Genomic DNA, 13,194 nt, shown 5'->3' on the forward strand with positions numbered 1-13,194 from the left:
ACAAACTGGATAACCTAGAAGAAATGGACAACTTTCTAGAAAAATACAACCTTCCAAGACTAATCCAGAAAGAAACAAAAAATCTAAACAGACCAATTACTAGCAATGAAATTGAATTGGTAATCAAAAAACTATCCAAGAAGAAAACCCCTGGACCAGATGGGTTCACCGCTGAATTTTATCAGACATTTAGAGAAGAAATAATACCCATTCTCCTTAAAGTTTTCCAAAAAATAGAAGAGGAGGGAATACTTCCAATCTCATTCTATGAGGCCAGCATCACTCTAATACCAAAACCAAGCAAAGACACCACAAAAATGGAAAACTACAGACCAATATCCCTGATGAACATAGATGCAAAAATACTCAAGAAAATATTAGCAAACTGAATTCAAAAATACTTCAAGAGGATCATACACCATAATCTAGTGGGATTCATCTGAGGGATGCAAGGATGGTACACTTGAAAATCTATCAACATCATCCACCACATCAACAAAAAGAAGGACAAAAACCACATGATCATCTCCATAAATGCTGAAAAAACATTTGACAAAATTCAACATCCATTAATGATAAAAACTCTCAACAAAATGTATATAAAAATCAAGTACCTCAACATAATAAAGGCCATATATGACAAACCCACAGCCAACATCATACTTAACAGCAAGAAGCTGAAAGCTTTTCCTTTAAGATCAGGAACAAGACAAGGATGGCCACTCTCCCCACTTCCATTCACCATATTACTGGAGGTCCTAGCCATGGCAATCAGACAACACAAAGAAATAAAGGGCATCCAGATTGGCAAGGAAGAAGTCAAACTGTCACTGTTTGCAGAAGACATGATATTGTACCAAAAAAAACTTAAATAATCCACTCCAAAGCTACTAGAACTAATATCTGAATTCAGCCAAGTTGCAAGATACAAAATTAATACACAGAAATCTGTTGCATTCCTATGCACTAATGATGAGCTAGCAGAAAAGAGAAATCAGGAAAACAATTCCATTCACAATTGCATCAAAAAGAATAAAATACCTAGGAATAAACCTAACCAAGGAAGTCAAAGACCTATACCCTGAAAACTACAAGACACTCTTAAGAGAAATTAAAGAAGACACTAACAAATGGAAACTCATTCCATGCTCTTGGCTAGAAAGAATTAATATCGTCAAAATGGCCATCCTGCCTAAAGCAATCTACAGATTCAATGCAATCCCTATCAAAATACTGACAGCATTCTTCAACAAACTGGAACAAATAGTTCTAAAATTCATATGGAACCACAAAAGACCCCAATTAGCCAAAGCAATCCTGAGAAGGAAAGATAAAGCAGGGGTGATCTCACTTCCCAACTTCAAGACAATTTGCTACTGGCACAAGAACAGATCCACAGACCAGTGGAACAGAATAGAAAGTCCAGATATTAACCCAAGCATATATGGTCAATTAATATACGATAAAGGAGCCATGGATGTACTATGTGGAAATGACAGCCTCTTCAACAGCTGGTGTTGGCCAAACTGGACAGCTACATGTAAGAGAATGAAACTGGATTACTGTCCACCTCCATACACAAAAGTAAACTTGAAATGGGTCAAAGACTAAATGTAAGTCATGAAACCATAAAACTCTTATAAGAAAACATAGGCAAAACTCTCTTGAATATAAACATGAGCAATATCTTCATGAACGTTATCTCCATGGGCAAGGGAAACAAGAGCAAAAATCAACAAGTGGGACTATATGAAGCTGAAAAGCTTCTGTACAGCAAAGGACACCATCAGTAGAACAAAAAGGCATCTTACAGTATGGGAGAATATACTCATAAATGATATATCTGATAAGGGGTTGACACCTAAAATATACAAAGAGCTCATGCACCTCAACAAACAAAAAACAAATAAACAAATTAAAAAATGGGCAGAGGATCTGAACAGACACTTCTCCAAAGAAGAAATTCAGGTGGCCAACAGGCACATGAAAAAATGCTCCACCTCACTAATCATCAGAGAAATGCAAATTAAAACTACAATGAGATAACACCTCACACAAGTTAGGATGGCCACCATCCAAAATAAAAACAACAAATGTTGGTGAGGATGCGGAGAAAGGGGAACCCTCCTACACTGTTGGTGGGAACGTATATTAGTTCAACCACTGTGGAAAGCAGTATGGATGTTCCTCAAAACACTAAAAATAGAAATATCATTTGACCCAGGAATTCCACTCCTAGGAATTTACCCTAAGAATGCAGGAGCCCTGTTTCAAAAACACAGATGCACCCCTATGTTTATCAGGGCACCATTTACAATAGCCAAGAAATGGAAGCAACCTAAGTGTCCATCAGTAGATGAATGGATAAAGAAGATGTGGTATATATACACAATGGAATATTAATCAGCCATCAGAAAAAAACAAATCCTACCATTTGCAACAACATGGATGGAGCTAGAGGGTATTATGCTCAGTGAAATAAGCCAGGTGGAGAAAGACAAGTATTAAATGATTTCACTCATCTGTGGAGTATAAGAACAAAGAAAAAAATGATGGAACAAAACAGCAGCAGACTCACAGAACCCAAGAATGGACTAACAGTTACCAAAGGGAAAGGGACTGGGGAGGGTGGGTGGGAAGGGAGGGAGAAGGGGAATAAGGGGCATTATGATTAGCACACATAATGAAGGGGGGGCATGGGGAGGGCATTACAGCACAGAGAGGACAAGTAGTGTCTCTATAGGGTCTTACTATTCTGATGGACAGTGACTGTAATGGTGAATGTGGTGGGGACTTGATGATGGGGGGAGTCTAGTAACCACATGTTGCTCATGTAATTTTATATTAATGATACCAAAATTAAAAAAAAAGAAATTTTCCCTGTAGCTAATATAAATCCTCCGCTAGATCTTAAGCCCAGTTATTCTGGTTCTGTCTCAGAAGAGAAAGTGAACAGCTGATCTGAACACTTGGTACAATAATTATTCATACATTTAAAGAGAGTTGAATCATCGCCTCATTGCCTTTTCTCTTCCCCCTAATGACCCCAATTCCCACAGACTATCTCCAAGGATCCTGTTTTCTAATCCCTTAATCCAATGATGCATATTAGCGCTCAGTTCAAAGTCAGTAAAAATTACACGTCGTCAAATGGTGGTATCAGGAGATTCAGAGCAGACACCCCCAGCACGGGGAGCTGCTTCCCCTTCGTAGACAACCCCTGGAGAGTTGGGGAGCACATGGGCAGGCCCTGGCCTCTCCTCTGAGGCTGGCAGGTGGAATACAGTTGGTACGGGTGTGTTCCGGCTGCCACTAAATGTTTACTGACCTACTTAGTAATGTCATGCACTGTGCTGGGCACAGGCATAGAGTGGAAAACTGAACAGGTGGGTTCCTGTGCATGTGAGCAGTCCGTCAGTTTGTTCATGAGTCTGAGTGTGTGTGTGCACACAGGTGAGGAGATGGAGGAGCTTTTACTTACTCATTAGCTTTCAGGAGGTGTCTGCCATGCAGTGATCGACCTCTGCTGTATCATCACCATGTTGATTGTTCTGGAATACAATCACTCTGGTCTTTGAGTGCTAGTATCACAGCGTCCACAGCTGGAGTTGCTGTCTGGGGGATATGAGGTTACCAGAGGCATACGGCATCCCCTAGCCTGTCTCCTCCCAGGCTCCAGGTACTGGTGGGACGTTCTGTCCTCGTATATTGTTGCTGCCACAGTCCTTGGAGGTCTTCCTTCTAGCACTGGGATTGCCCTTCCTCTCTCCCACAGATCCACATATTGACTCATAAATACTATGATTGGCCAGCACCACGCACTGAGCACTTTCCTCTCTAACGCTTCTTTCACTGTGGCTTATCTTAGTTTTATAAGACTAAGATGCTACCAGGCTTGGGGAGGTCAAGGAATGACCCAAACAAATTAAGACTGTTTTAATCTACCTAAGGAAGGACAGTTTCTGGTAGGTGGAGGCAGGGAAGAGGGAGTGGGCTTTTAAAATGTACCTCTTGTCTCTCCGGGGAAAAGACAAGCAGAGGTGTAAACCACACACATCGTCCTGTAGTTCTGCCCCAGACAGTCCCTTTAAGGTCTGTTTACATCTTCCAGCCTGAACATGCACCATCATCATTTCTTGAAGTCATTACTCAGAACACACTCCCACTGCATTTCATTTTTATTATCCCCATTTTAGGAACGATTAAATGGAAGCAGAGAGCAGTAGCAATGAAGCAAATCATGAGAGGCTCTGATAAAGACAGGAGCCTGAATGCTTTTTGGAACTGCTTCTCTGTGCCAGACTATTTTTAATGCAAGTTTATGCAGCTGTCCCCCACTTAGAGAGACTTACAAATGAGCCCGCTCTGCACCCTTCTTTTTTCACCATCCCTTGCCCTTGTCTTTCACCAACATGCCACACTATGCCTGCATGTGTGTGTGCACATGTATTCCTTCTTAAATGTTCTTCTTTATGTTCCTACATGCCAGAGAAATATACTTGCCATGAATACTTTCCAATCCAGAGATCACTTTGCTATTGTAGCTCACAACCCCCAAGTAACCCTGCCTCCTTAGTGGCTACTTATATAGGATCCTATTAAAGGTTCCCAAGAGCAGGTGTTATTTGTCTTTTTAAGAGGTGGGTGAGTAGATGTGTAAAATTTGTATGTGCTTGAAGTATTTTCAGAGATCATAGATAAGACATTGGAAACAATGATTGCTCTGGGGAAAGAGCCTGGGGGACCAAGGATCATAGATGATAAGAGGACATTCTTTTTACTGGATTCTCTTTTGTACCATTCAACCATGTGCAAATATTACCATAAGAAAAATGATACAAGAGGTGGGGACCACCGATTGACATTTGTTGAATTCTGGGTATGATGTTTCAGTCATTATTAACTGGTGTTCTACCCTAAAGTCTCTTTTAGTCTTTACAACAGCCTTGTGTAAAACCCTTGCTCAGTTTACATAGCTGATAAATGGCAACATGCAGAATTGAACTCAGGTCTTCCTGATTTCCAAAACCATGCTCAGAGCCATAGATGATACTGCCTTGATTTCACATCCTTTGGAAGGAGCCAAATTTATGATACAGTAGCTTTGAGACTCCTTTTTAAAACCTGAAGGAATATTGTGAAATCCTATCACATGATTCACACAATCTTAATGAATCTTCCTCAACCAGAGGCTCCTTACTGGCAACTGCTGGGCATGCTCTACAGGAGACTGGGCCCCCAGGCCTTTGCTGGCCCTCAGAGCATCCTCTCCAAAGGTGGAAAATGTACCTGCTCTTGTGTTCCGTTCAGTGTAAGTGGGAGATTTTCAGGGAGAAGGAAATGGCTGGCCAGTACTCTTACTGAGTCATCACTTAGGGAACAGTCACCTTTCAAGTGGTCACTCTGAACGGGGCATTCTTCCTAAGAGTCAGGATCATAGAGGTAAACAAGGTTCTCACTCCCATGAAACATGAGTACTGGTCTGGAGACACAAGCAGTAAACAAGCATCTGGGCAAATAGACAAAACAGCAGATAATAACTGAAAATCAACTGTCGTGACGGAGTGACCGGTGGCCACTTTAGCTTGAGTGATCAAGGAAGGCCTTCTGAGGAGATGATATTTATCTACATTTCAAGAGGGACCCATTCCCCGGAGCTGCTGTCCTTAAGCTCAGCTTCAGCTCTCAGCCCATTTCTGATCCAGGTTCCTACTTATTTACAATGTGAATTTGTGATCGAGAAGTTAGAACTGGAAAGGACCCTGGAAGTCTTTTAAATTTTCTGCCATGTGTTTAGATATGAGGAAAGAAAGACCCAGAAACATGAAAAGAACAGGCCACCCCCCTAGGGGCCCACCAGGAGCTGCGGGTCCCGTGTCTTTGCCCAGGTCTCCGCCAGTGGCAGATTCCTTCCCTGCTTGTCCTTCCAGCGTCCTTCTCCTCACTGTAGACCCCTCACCCTGGTGACTGCCTCTCTGGAGTCCAGGACATAAATCTCCCCTGGGCCACAGGGAACCTGTAGGGTCGTATTAGGAATCCTGAGAAGGTGGGGGGTCCAGAGGTCCAGTAGAAAAAAAGGCACAACTTCCCACAGGACAATTTCCCCACATCCCAGACGTGCCCTAAAGATGCCCTGGAGCTGTGCCTGGCTCTGCACCCTTCCTGGCTGCCACCGAACCCTAACAAGGGCTTCTGAGCAGGGAGCTGCCCGACAATGTGAATTCAGTAAACACTAAAGACTTCTCTTCAGCAACAATCCGATTCAACCAAGTCAATATGAAAACGCTCTATGATCCCAGCCCCTCCCAAAGTGCTTTACAAAGAGTAACCACAGGATTTCTTTAAACAGCAAGTTCTCTTAGTACATTTAAAGTATGATCTATGAAAACTTGATCTACATACAGATTTTCCCTCCCTTCCCACCCCAAAACAGCTATTGTATTAAGAGCAATAGCATTAACTTGGATTCTTAATGAAAGATGTTAGACCCTTGTATTATGCGATGGTTCTCACTCATTCGACACATATTAATTGAACTGCTCTATGCAACACACTCTCCCGGGTTGCTGTGAGGACACAGTGATATAAAGACACAGCCTCTGCCTTCCAGAAGCATGTGTACACACAGCTCAAACACAGGCAGACGTGATGAGTGCTACCATGGGGGTATGGACAATAGCTAAAGGGGACAAGGGATTGAGGGATTACATCTCAGTCAAAGATCAGGGAGGGAGATAGCAACATTTTATTTTAGTTTCAAAGGACAGTTATGATTTGTATGATTGGAAAATTCATTCCAGGACAGGGAAACAACATGACGTGCTATATAGGGAGCAAGATGTACAGGAGCACATTGTTACAACAGAGAGAAGGCCAGTGCAGCTTGGTGACGAGATGGGAAATGGTGAGGAAGAAAAGGCAGGCCTGGGAAGGTAGACCAGAGTCTTAATGCAAGACTAGATAAAGTTTGGACCCAAACTATAAGACATAGAAGCTTTGAGCACGTTTCAGGCAGAGAAAGAATATATTTCTTTCTTGTGCCATAGAAAGCTCATTCTCGCAGCCATGTCCAGGGCTGACCTAGAAGGATAAAGGTAGGTGTCAAGGGTAGGAGGCCCATTAAAAACATTATCTCATGGTTCTTGAGTCATATAAAAAGGAATAAACTCAAGAGGTACATAAAGGTAGACTTGAGGAAGGGATCCAGGTCCCAGGGAAGTGGGTCTAGTTTTGGAATGGGGTGAAGATCACAGGCCTCTGATTCCAGCTTAAGGAAGAGAAGTCAGCATGAATGTCAACAAGTGATGTCTCTGTAAGAAAGGGCAGTTGTGAGATGCCCCACCCTTGAGACAGTGATCAGGAGTCCATGGCATCAAAGCTACCCCAGCTGGATGTCTTCTGATCCACATATGAAGTCTCAGCTATTAATAACTCATCTTCTGGAAATATACAGAAGTGTCTGTTACACATGCAGCCCCAGAACACTTCTTAAATTATGATGTCTCTAGAGCAGCAGTGAAAAGCAGCTTGATTGGGGTGAAGGGCAGGAGCCCAGGGAAAAACCATTCCTGAATGAACGATAACTCAGTGGAGGGAGGGCAACTTTAATCAAGAAACTCCAGGCACAGGGTAAGCTTACAGCAGTGCCCTGAGCAGAGGAGCTCCATGACACGGTGTGGTTTCTGAAGAATAAGGCCCTGGGCTCCAACACCTGAGCCACACATGCCCAGTTTCACAGGTGAGCAGTCACATAACTCTCTGTCCAGGGCTCTCTGGCAAGACTGGATTTCAAGAAGCTTACCTCTGGCCTCTGTTCCTGGCTATTCATTCTAGAACTACATAGCTTTGGTTTCCATTCTAGTCAGAGCCATGCTGACATCTTGAAGCTTGTTCTCAGCCAACTGGCCCATGGAGTCTGCAGAAATTGTCTGAAATCACTGCTTACCAAAGTATTTCACAGAACACAAATTTCATGAGCAACGGAGCCTTGTGATAAAACAATCTGGGGAGATGCCAGATCAAATTAAAGATGTTTCTTTTATAAGACACCTCTGAACTTTCAAATGTTAGTATGTTCTGAGAATCTCCCAGAATCAAAATTGGTTACATCTCCCTATCTTATTTATCCACAGAATCATTTTTCCAACAAAGCATCTCAAGGGACAAATCCTCTCCAGAACATTCTTGGAGAAACACCAGTGATGGCATCGCACTCAGGAATATTTGTATCTCAGCAGGAATCAGGAATAACAAAGAGAATATATAGTGAGCGCTTACTACGTGCCAGGCACATTCCTATTTCCTTTACACACATTAACATATAATCCTTTTAGCAACTCTGTGACGTTTAACCTATTAAACGTACTATTATTATTATTCTCATCTTACAGATGAGGAAGCAGAGGCAGTGTTCAGAGATTTGTCCAAGGTCCTAAGTAGATGAGTTAGTGAGTAGAGCAGCTGGGAATTGAACCTAGGCAGCCTGGCAACCACAGAAATTAATTTCTGGAGGTAGAAATTCAGACACTGGGATCAGCTGGCAGTGGGAGAGATCCTGAGAAGAGCCTTGTGTCACAGTGTAAATTGGGTTTCAGAGGTCACCCCAGTATACTGAGTACAACACGACTTTAGAATCACACTGATCCAGTTTCTTTACCAAATTGTCGTAAGTTGTACATGCACCTTCCTCCATTCAAAAAAAGTCATGCTTCAGACATTACCATAACCAATAAAAATGGTAATACATAAGGACAATTATCTCTTGATTAACCAAAGTAGCGAGAAATTGAAGGCACAAGTTGGAGAAATGGCTTCTCCTATATTCTCAAAATACGGCTCTCCTGCGCCGCAGCTCAGAGATGGAAACTGAGGGACCACTTTTCTTCAGAACGTCACACAATTTTCTATCCCTACCCCTCTACTTTGCTTGAGAATTGCCAAAGACATGTCCTACCCTCTCCCACTTCCTCTCCTTGTTCAGAAGGATTATCACCAGTTTCGGGTGCATCTGGTAGCCATCTTCACTGAAGGACAGATTTCTCCCCTCAAAAGTGACATTGATCAGATACCTGTAAAGATAAAATAAAAGGATGGTTAAAAGTGTGAAGAAGGTACGTCAAGAACAAGGTAGGTAGGAAGACAGAAAGGTGGAAGGGGACAGACATGTAGATGTACAAATGTCACTGGGATAACTGGTATTGCTCAGGCTCCCATCTGATTATGCAAGAGTTGTCTATGTTTTCACATGATGGGAATAATATGAAAAGATGACACAAAAATTTTAAATAAGGGCACTGGGTTTGAGTTTAGTCAATAGCTATGACTTTGATCACAAAGAAACCTACTTTATTAGGTTTGTAAGGCTTAAATGAGATCATACCACAGAACCTGGTGCATGGTAAACCCTCGGTAACTGGTTACAATTATTACTCAAAATATGTGAATTAAAGGGCAGAGGTGGTAGAGACAAGAAGAGAGTGGAAGAGTGCCAGGATACCCTTCTGCTAAGAAAGATGGCATCCTGGAGCTTAGGGTCTCTCGCCTCCAGAGCTATGCATATACTTTCCAACTCTTGCTAAGATCCTGCCCAGCCCATTATTCTAAAAGTTGTGTGATGAATCCAGCAGTCAGGGATCTGGTTCCATAAATGCATCCATAAATTAGGACTATTCCACTGTGTATAATAAACAGAAAATCCTGGGAGCAGGAGGACTGGAGGCAGAGGCATTTCACAGAGGGCTCTAGGTTCAGGCACACAAGTTAGCAGAGACTCTGGGAATAACCAGCGCCAGACCAGTGAGACCGTCCTCTTCAACACCTGCACCGCCAGCTCACTCCATTCCCCTGCTCGCCGTTTCAATCCCATGAAGAGTTCCCTCACTGGGAATTCCCACAGGCATGTTCATTACAACCACATTAGTGCAACTGTGCCGATGGTAATTAATGTCGCTTTACCATAATGGCCCAAGAAATCCATAATGATTAGGTCTGTTCACATGACATGCTAGTCTGGAGCCCCGGGCCTGATGCCACTGTGAGATGTGTCTGCTAAGAAACAACAGGAGCATCATGAGGGCACTGAAGAGCTTTGGAGACGGAACCCACAATGGTTTCCCAAACACTGAAGGGGAGAAAAACACAACAGGAGGCAGAGTAAAGGTCCCTCTTTTAAGTCTCCTTCCATGAAGCTGTGAAACTCTTCCTGGATTCTTCCAGGCAACTTCAGATGAAGCAGTAAGGTTGGTAGAAAGCATGTCCTTCACACAATTACAAAGACAACTAGGCATCAGGAACCAAACCCTCATGGGCCACTTCTCACTTCTAGAGCTGCCTGGGATTTTGCCTGTCATTCCCTGGTCATGTGTAACTTCACAGATGAAATCATGAACAATGAAGACCTCAAAAGAGTAGGGATTCCTAGAGTCTCAGAACTGAAAGAGACTAACCCACCACTTCTTGCGGTTCATACTTCCAGCTACAGTGTCACGACACTGGCCCTCTCCTCTCTTCTTGAATACTCCCAGTGAGGGGGAGCTGATCACTGCCTCCTCCACCCTCAAGGCAGCCATCTCACTGTTGGGCAGGTTCTGTTTTTTTTTTTAACTAAAAGCTGAAATCTGCTCCCCTGCAACCCCTGAGATATTAGACAGTTTTAGTCTAATCCTTCTTCCATGTGAGAGCTCTTCAACTATTTACAGGCATTTACCATGTATAGCTTATGAAATAAATTTTACTCTTGAAGAAACCTTAAGCTCATTTAGTTCTATAATTTAAACTCTACAGATTAGGAAACTGAAGCACAGAGATGTCAAATCATTTGCCCAATTTGCCCAGCTAAATGGGAGATTTAGATTATTCAATTATGTAATTTATATACAAATAACATTTTAAGCCTCACTCCCAGTCCCATGCCCTCTCCACAATACCACTGATTCTCATACGCAACATCAGGTCTCATGTCCCCAGTTCCTTCATGTCATTGTGGTACATACACCGTGGCTCATGTTTGCTCCCTTGATCTCCATGGCCACTCCTCTGGACACTTCCAGTTGGTAGTGTAGCATCTCCAATGCAATGCTCTGCATAGAGTCCCCTCTATTCTTTGTCCTGCTCATCATCTGTCCACTCAGTACTACCTGCTCAGACCCATCACGAGTTAGAAGATAATATTCAGGATTCAGGTCTCCTTGAGTTTACAACAACTTCAACACTCCAACCAAAGGCCCATATCATTCATTCCAGGGTATGAATATAATTACAAACACAAAACAAAATATTTTAAACTAACAAACCAGAATTTCAGCACCCAACATAATTATCATGGAAAACATGTTCTTACTATAACAGTACAACACTGCTTAGAAGTCTGTAAGTCTTCAGAGAAGGTTTATGAGACATGCAAAAAAATTTAATTTCATCTCTCTTGTGGAAGAAAGAAAGGGAGGAGAAGGAAGGAAGAGGAAAGTGAGGACAGGGAGGAAGGGAGAAAGATAAGGAGGGACAGTGACCAGGTAAGATGGAAGGAAAGAAGGGAGGGTGGAGGGGCTTAAGCACCCTCCTTTTCAGCAGACATGGCTCTGAATAGTCCTCTGGGTTTATCTAAAACACCATTAAGAATATACTTTTAAAAGTGTTCATTTCAGAAAGTAATTATAAAGGAAGTTCCAAAAATAATTCATTTAATAAGCACCATGAATGGAATAACTATATAGCCTCTCAAGATGACTCCTTTGAAGAGGCAGCATTGAAATGGGCGTGTAAATTGGGAAATTCAAACTTCCAGACAGTAAATCACATTTCCTTGCTGTTAAAGTTCTCTAGTTATTCCTGTTGTAGATTCTTCTGATTTTCCTTACAAACTTTTCTCTTTCTGGGATGTTCAGCCTCTTCCAGCTCTACAGGTTCATTTTATGCTACCTAGGCACTTCTCACATATCTTACACTCATCAGAAATATTAATAGATAATTTTAAGATAACATAGAAAATCTTCTTCTCCAAAGTATCCTTTAACCATTCATGTCCTTTGGCAGTATATAGATTAATCATTCACATTGTGTGTTTCTGAGTAATTCCCTCTGATGTGCCAACATTTAGCTATTAGCGAGGAGCTTGCAAATATGTCCACCTTGTCCAAGGATGTCCTTGAGATAGCAGAACAAACCACGCCATTCAATGAAAAAAGTGTGAAAAAATAATTGGGAGTACGGTCACATCTAGACATGTGACTCCGGCACCTGAGCCTGCTTTTCCTTTTTAAAACGCAAATACCATTCTACCTCCAGCTTATCAGATAAGGCTGTCGTGATAATCACATGAAATAGTGGATAGGAAAATGATACAAAGAAATTATGATACCAGTAAAAGGTTATATAATAGGAAAAAATTAGAAAAACAATATGCGAGCATGTTTTGAGTATCTAAAGGCAAGGAACTTGCCCGTTTGGGACTCTAGTGAGTGGAAGTGTGGTGACTACATTTTATTAAGATCTGATCATCAATGGAATACATTGGAGGAATGGAGACTGCATTCCACATAGGGAGGCTAAACTCGGCCAAATGGTCATATTCATCACCTGGACTTCCGATAAGATGTGCAAATATCCAACTACCTTTGAATCTGGCTGCACTTTGTCTATTTTGAATATTAATTAAAACCTCAAAGCTTCCCTATGTTATATCCAGGGTAAAGGAGTAAACTACAGTTAAGATGAAGAGATGCCACAGCTGTTCTGTTTCTCTCAAAACATGTCATCCTCAAATTACAGTCAGAAAAACTAGATTCAAGTGGCAGCCAAATTCAGAAGCTCTGTCCATGCCTCTAACCCCCCTGGAAGCTCCGTCAAGGTTTGGTATATACAAAATTTGCTTGATTTGTCTCTGGGATGCAGGCTGACCCATAAGAAACCTATTATGCATCTCATAAAGTTCTAATATTACACAGGACCTCAGACTGCTGGGACCAAAGACAGCTGAGAAATTAGCTATTGAGAACTCTGATTTTAGAAAGGGGAACACAGGTCCTAGGTTGCTACCCAGCTTTCCGAGGTGACCTGACCAGATCAGGACAGGAGTGCAAGCCTTCCGATTTCTGGTCCAGTGTTTGTTTTGTGACATCACCAAGTGAAATGTGGTCAGTTTTGCAGAGCTGCAGATGCACATTTTAGCATTCTCCTGTCACACGTCATGCCCTGGAC

General features: G+C 42.2%; 1 protein-coding gene across 1 annotated transcript in view; it reads right to left on the reverse strand.

Annotated features, from left to right (window-relative positions):
• The window catches only part of GRIN2B (glutamate ionotropic receptor NMDA type subunit 2B), a 380,223-nt gene that overhangs the window by 95,579 nt on the left and 271,450 nt on the right, over positions 1 to 13,194 (reverse strand). Inside the window, exon 4 of the mRNA XM_036909334.2 lies at positions 8,954 to 9,068. Coding sequence (XP_036765229.2) covers positions 8,954 to 9,068 — 115 coding nt within the window. The remainder of the gene's footprint in view (positions 1 to 8,953; positions 9,069 to 13,194) is intronic.

The sequence above is a fragment of the Manis pentadactyla genome, chromosome 14 (assembly GCF_030020395.1).
Source record: "Manis pentadactyla isolate mManPen7 chromosome 14, mManPen7.hap1, whole genome shotgun sequence".
Classification (NCBI taxonomy): domain Eukaryota; kingdom Metazoa; phylum Chordata; class Mammalia; order Pholidota; family Manidae; genus Manis; species Manis pentadactyla.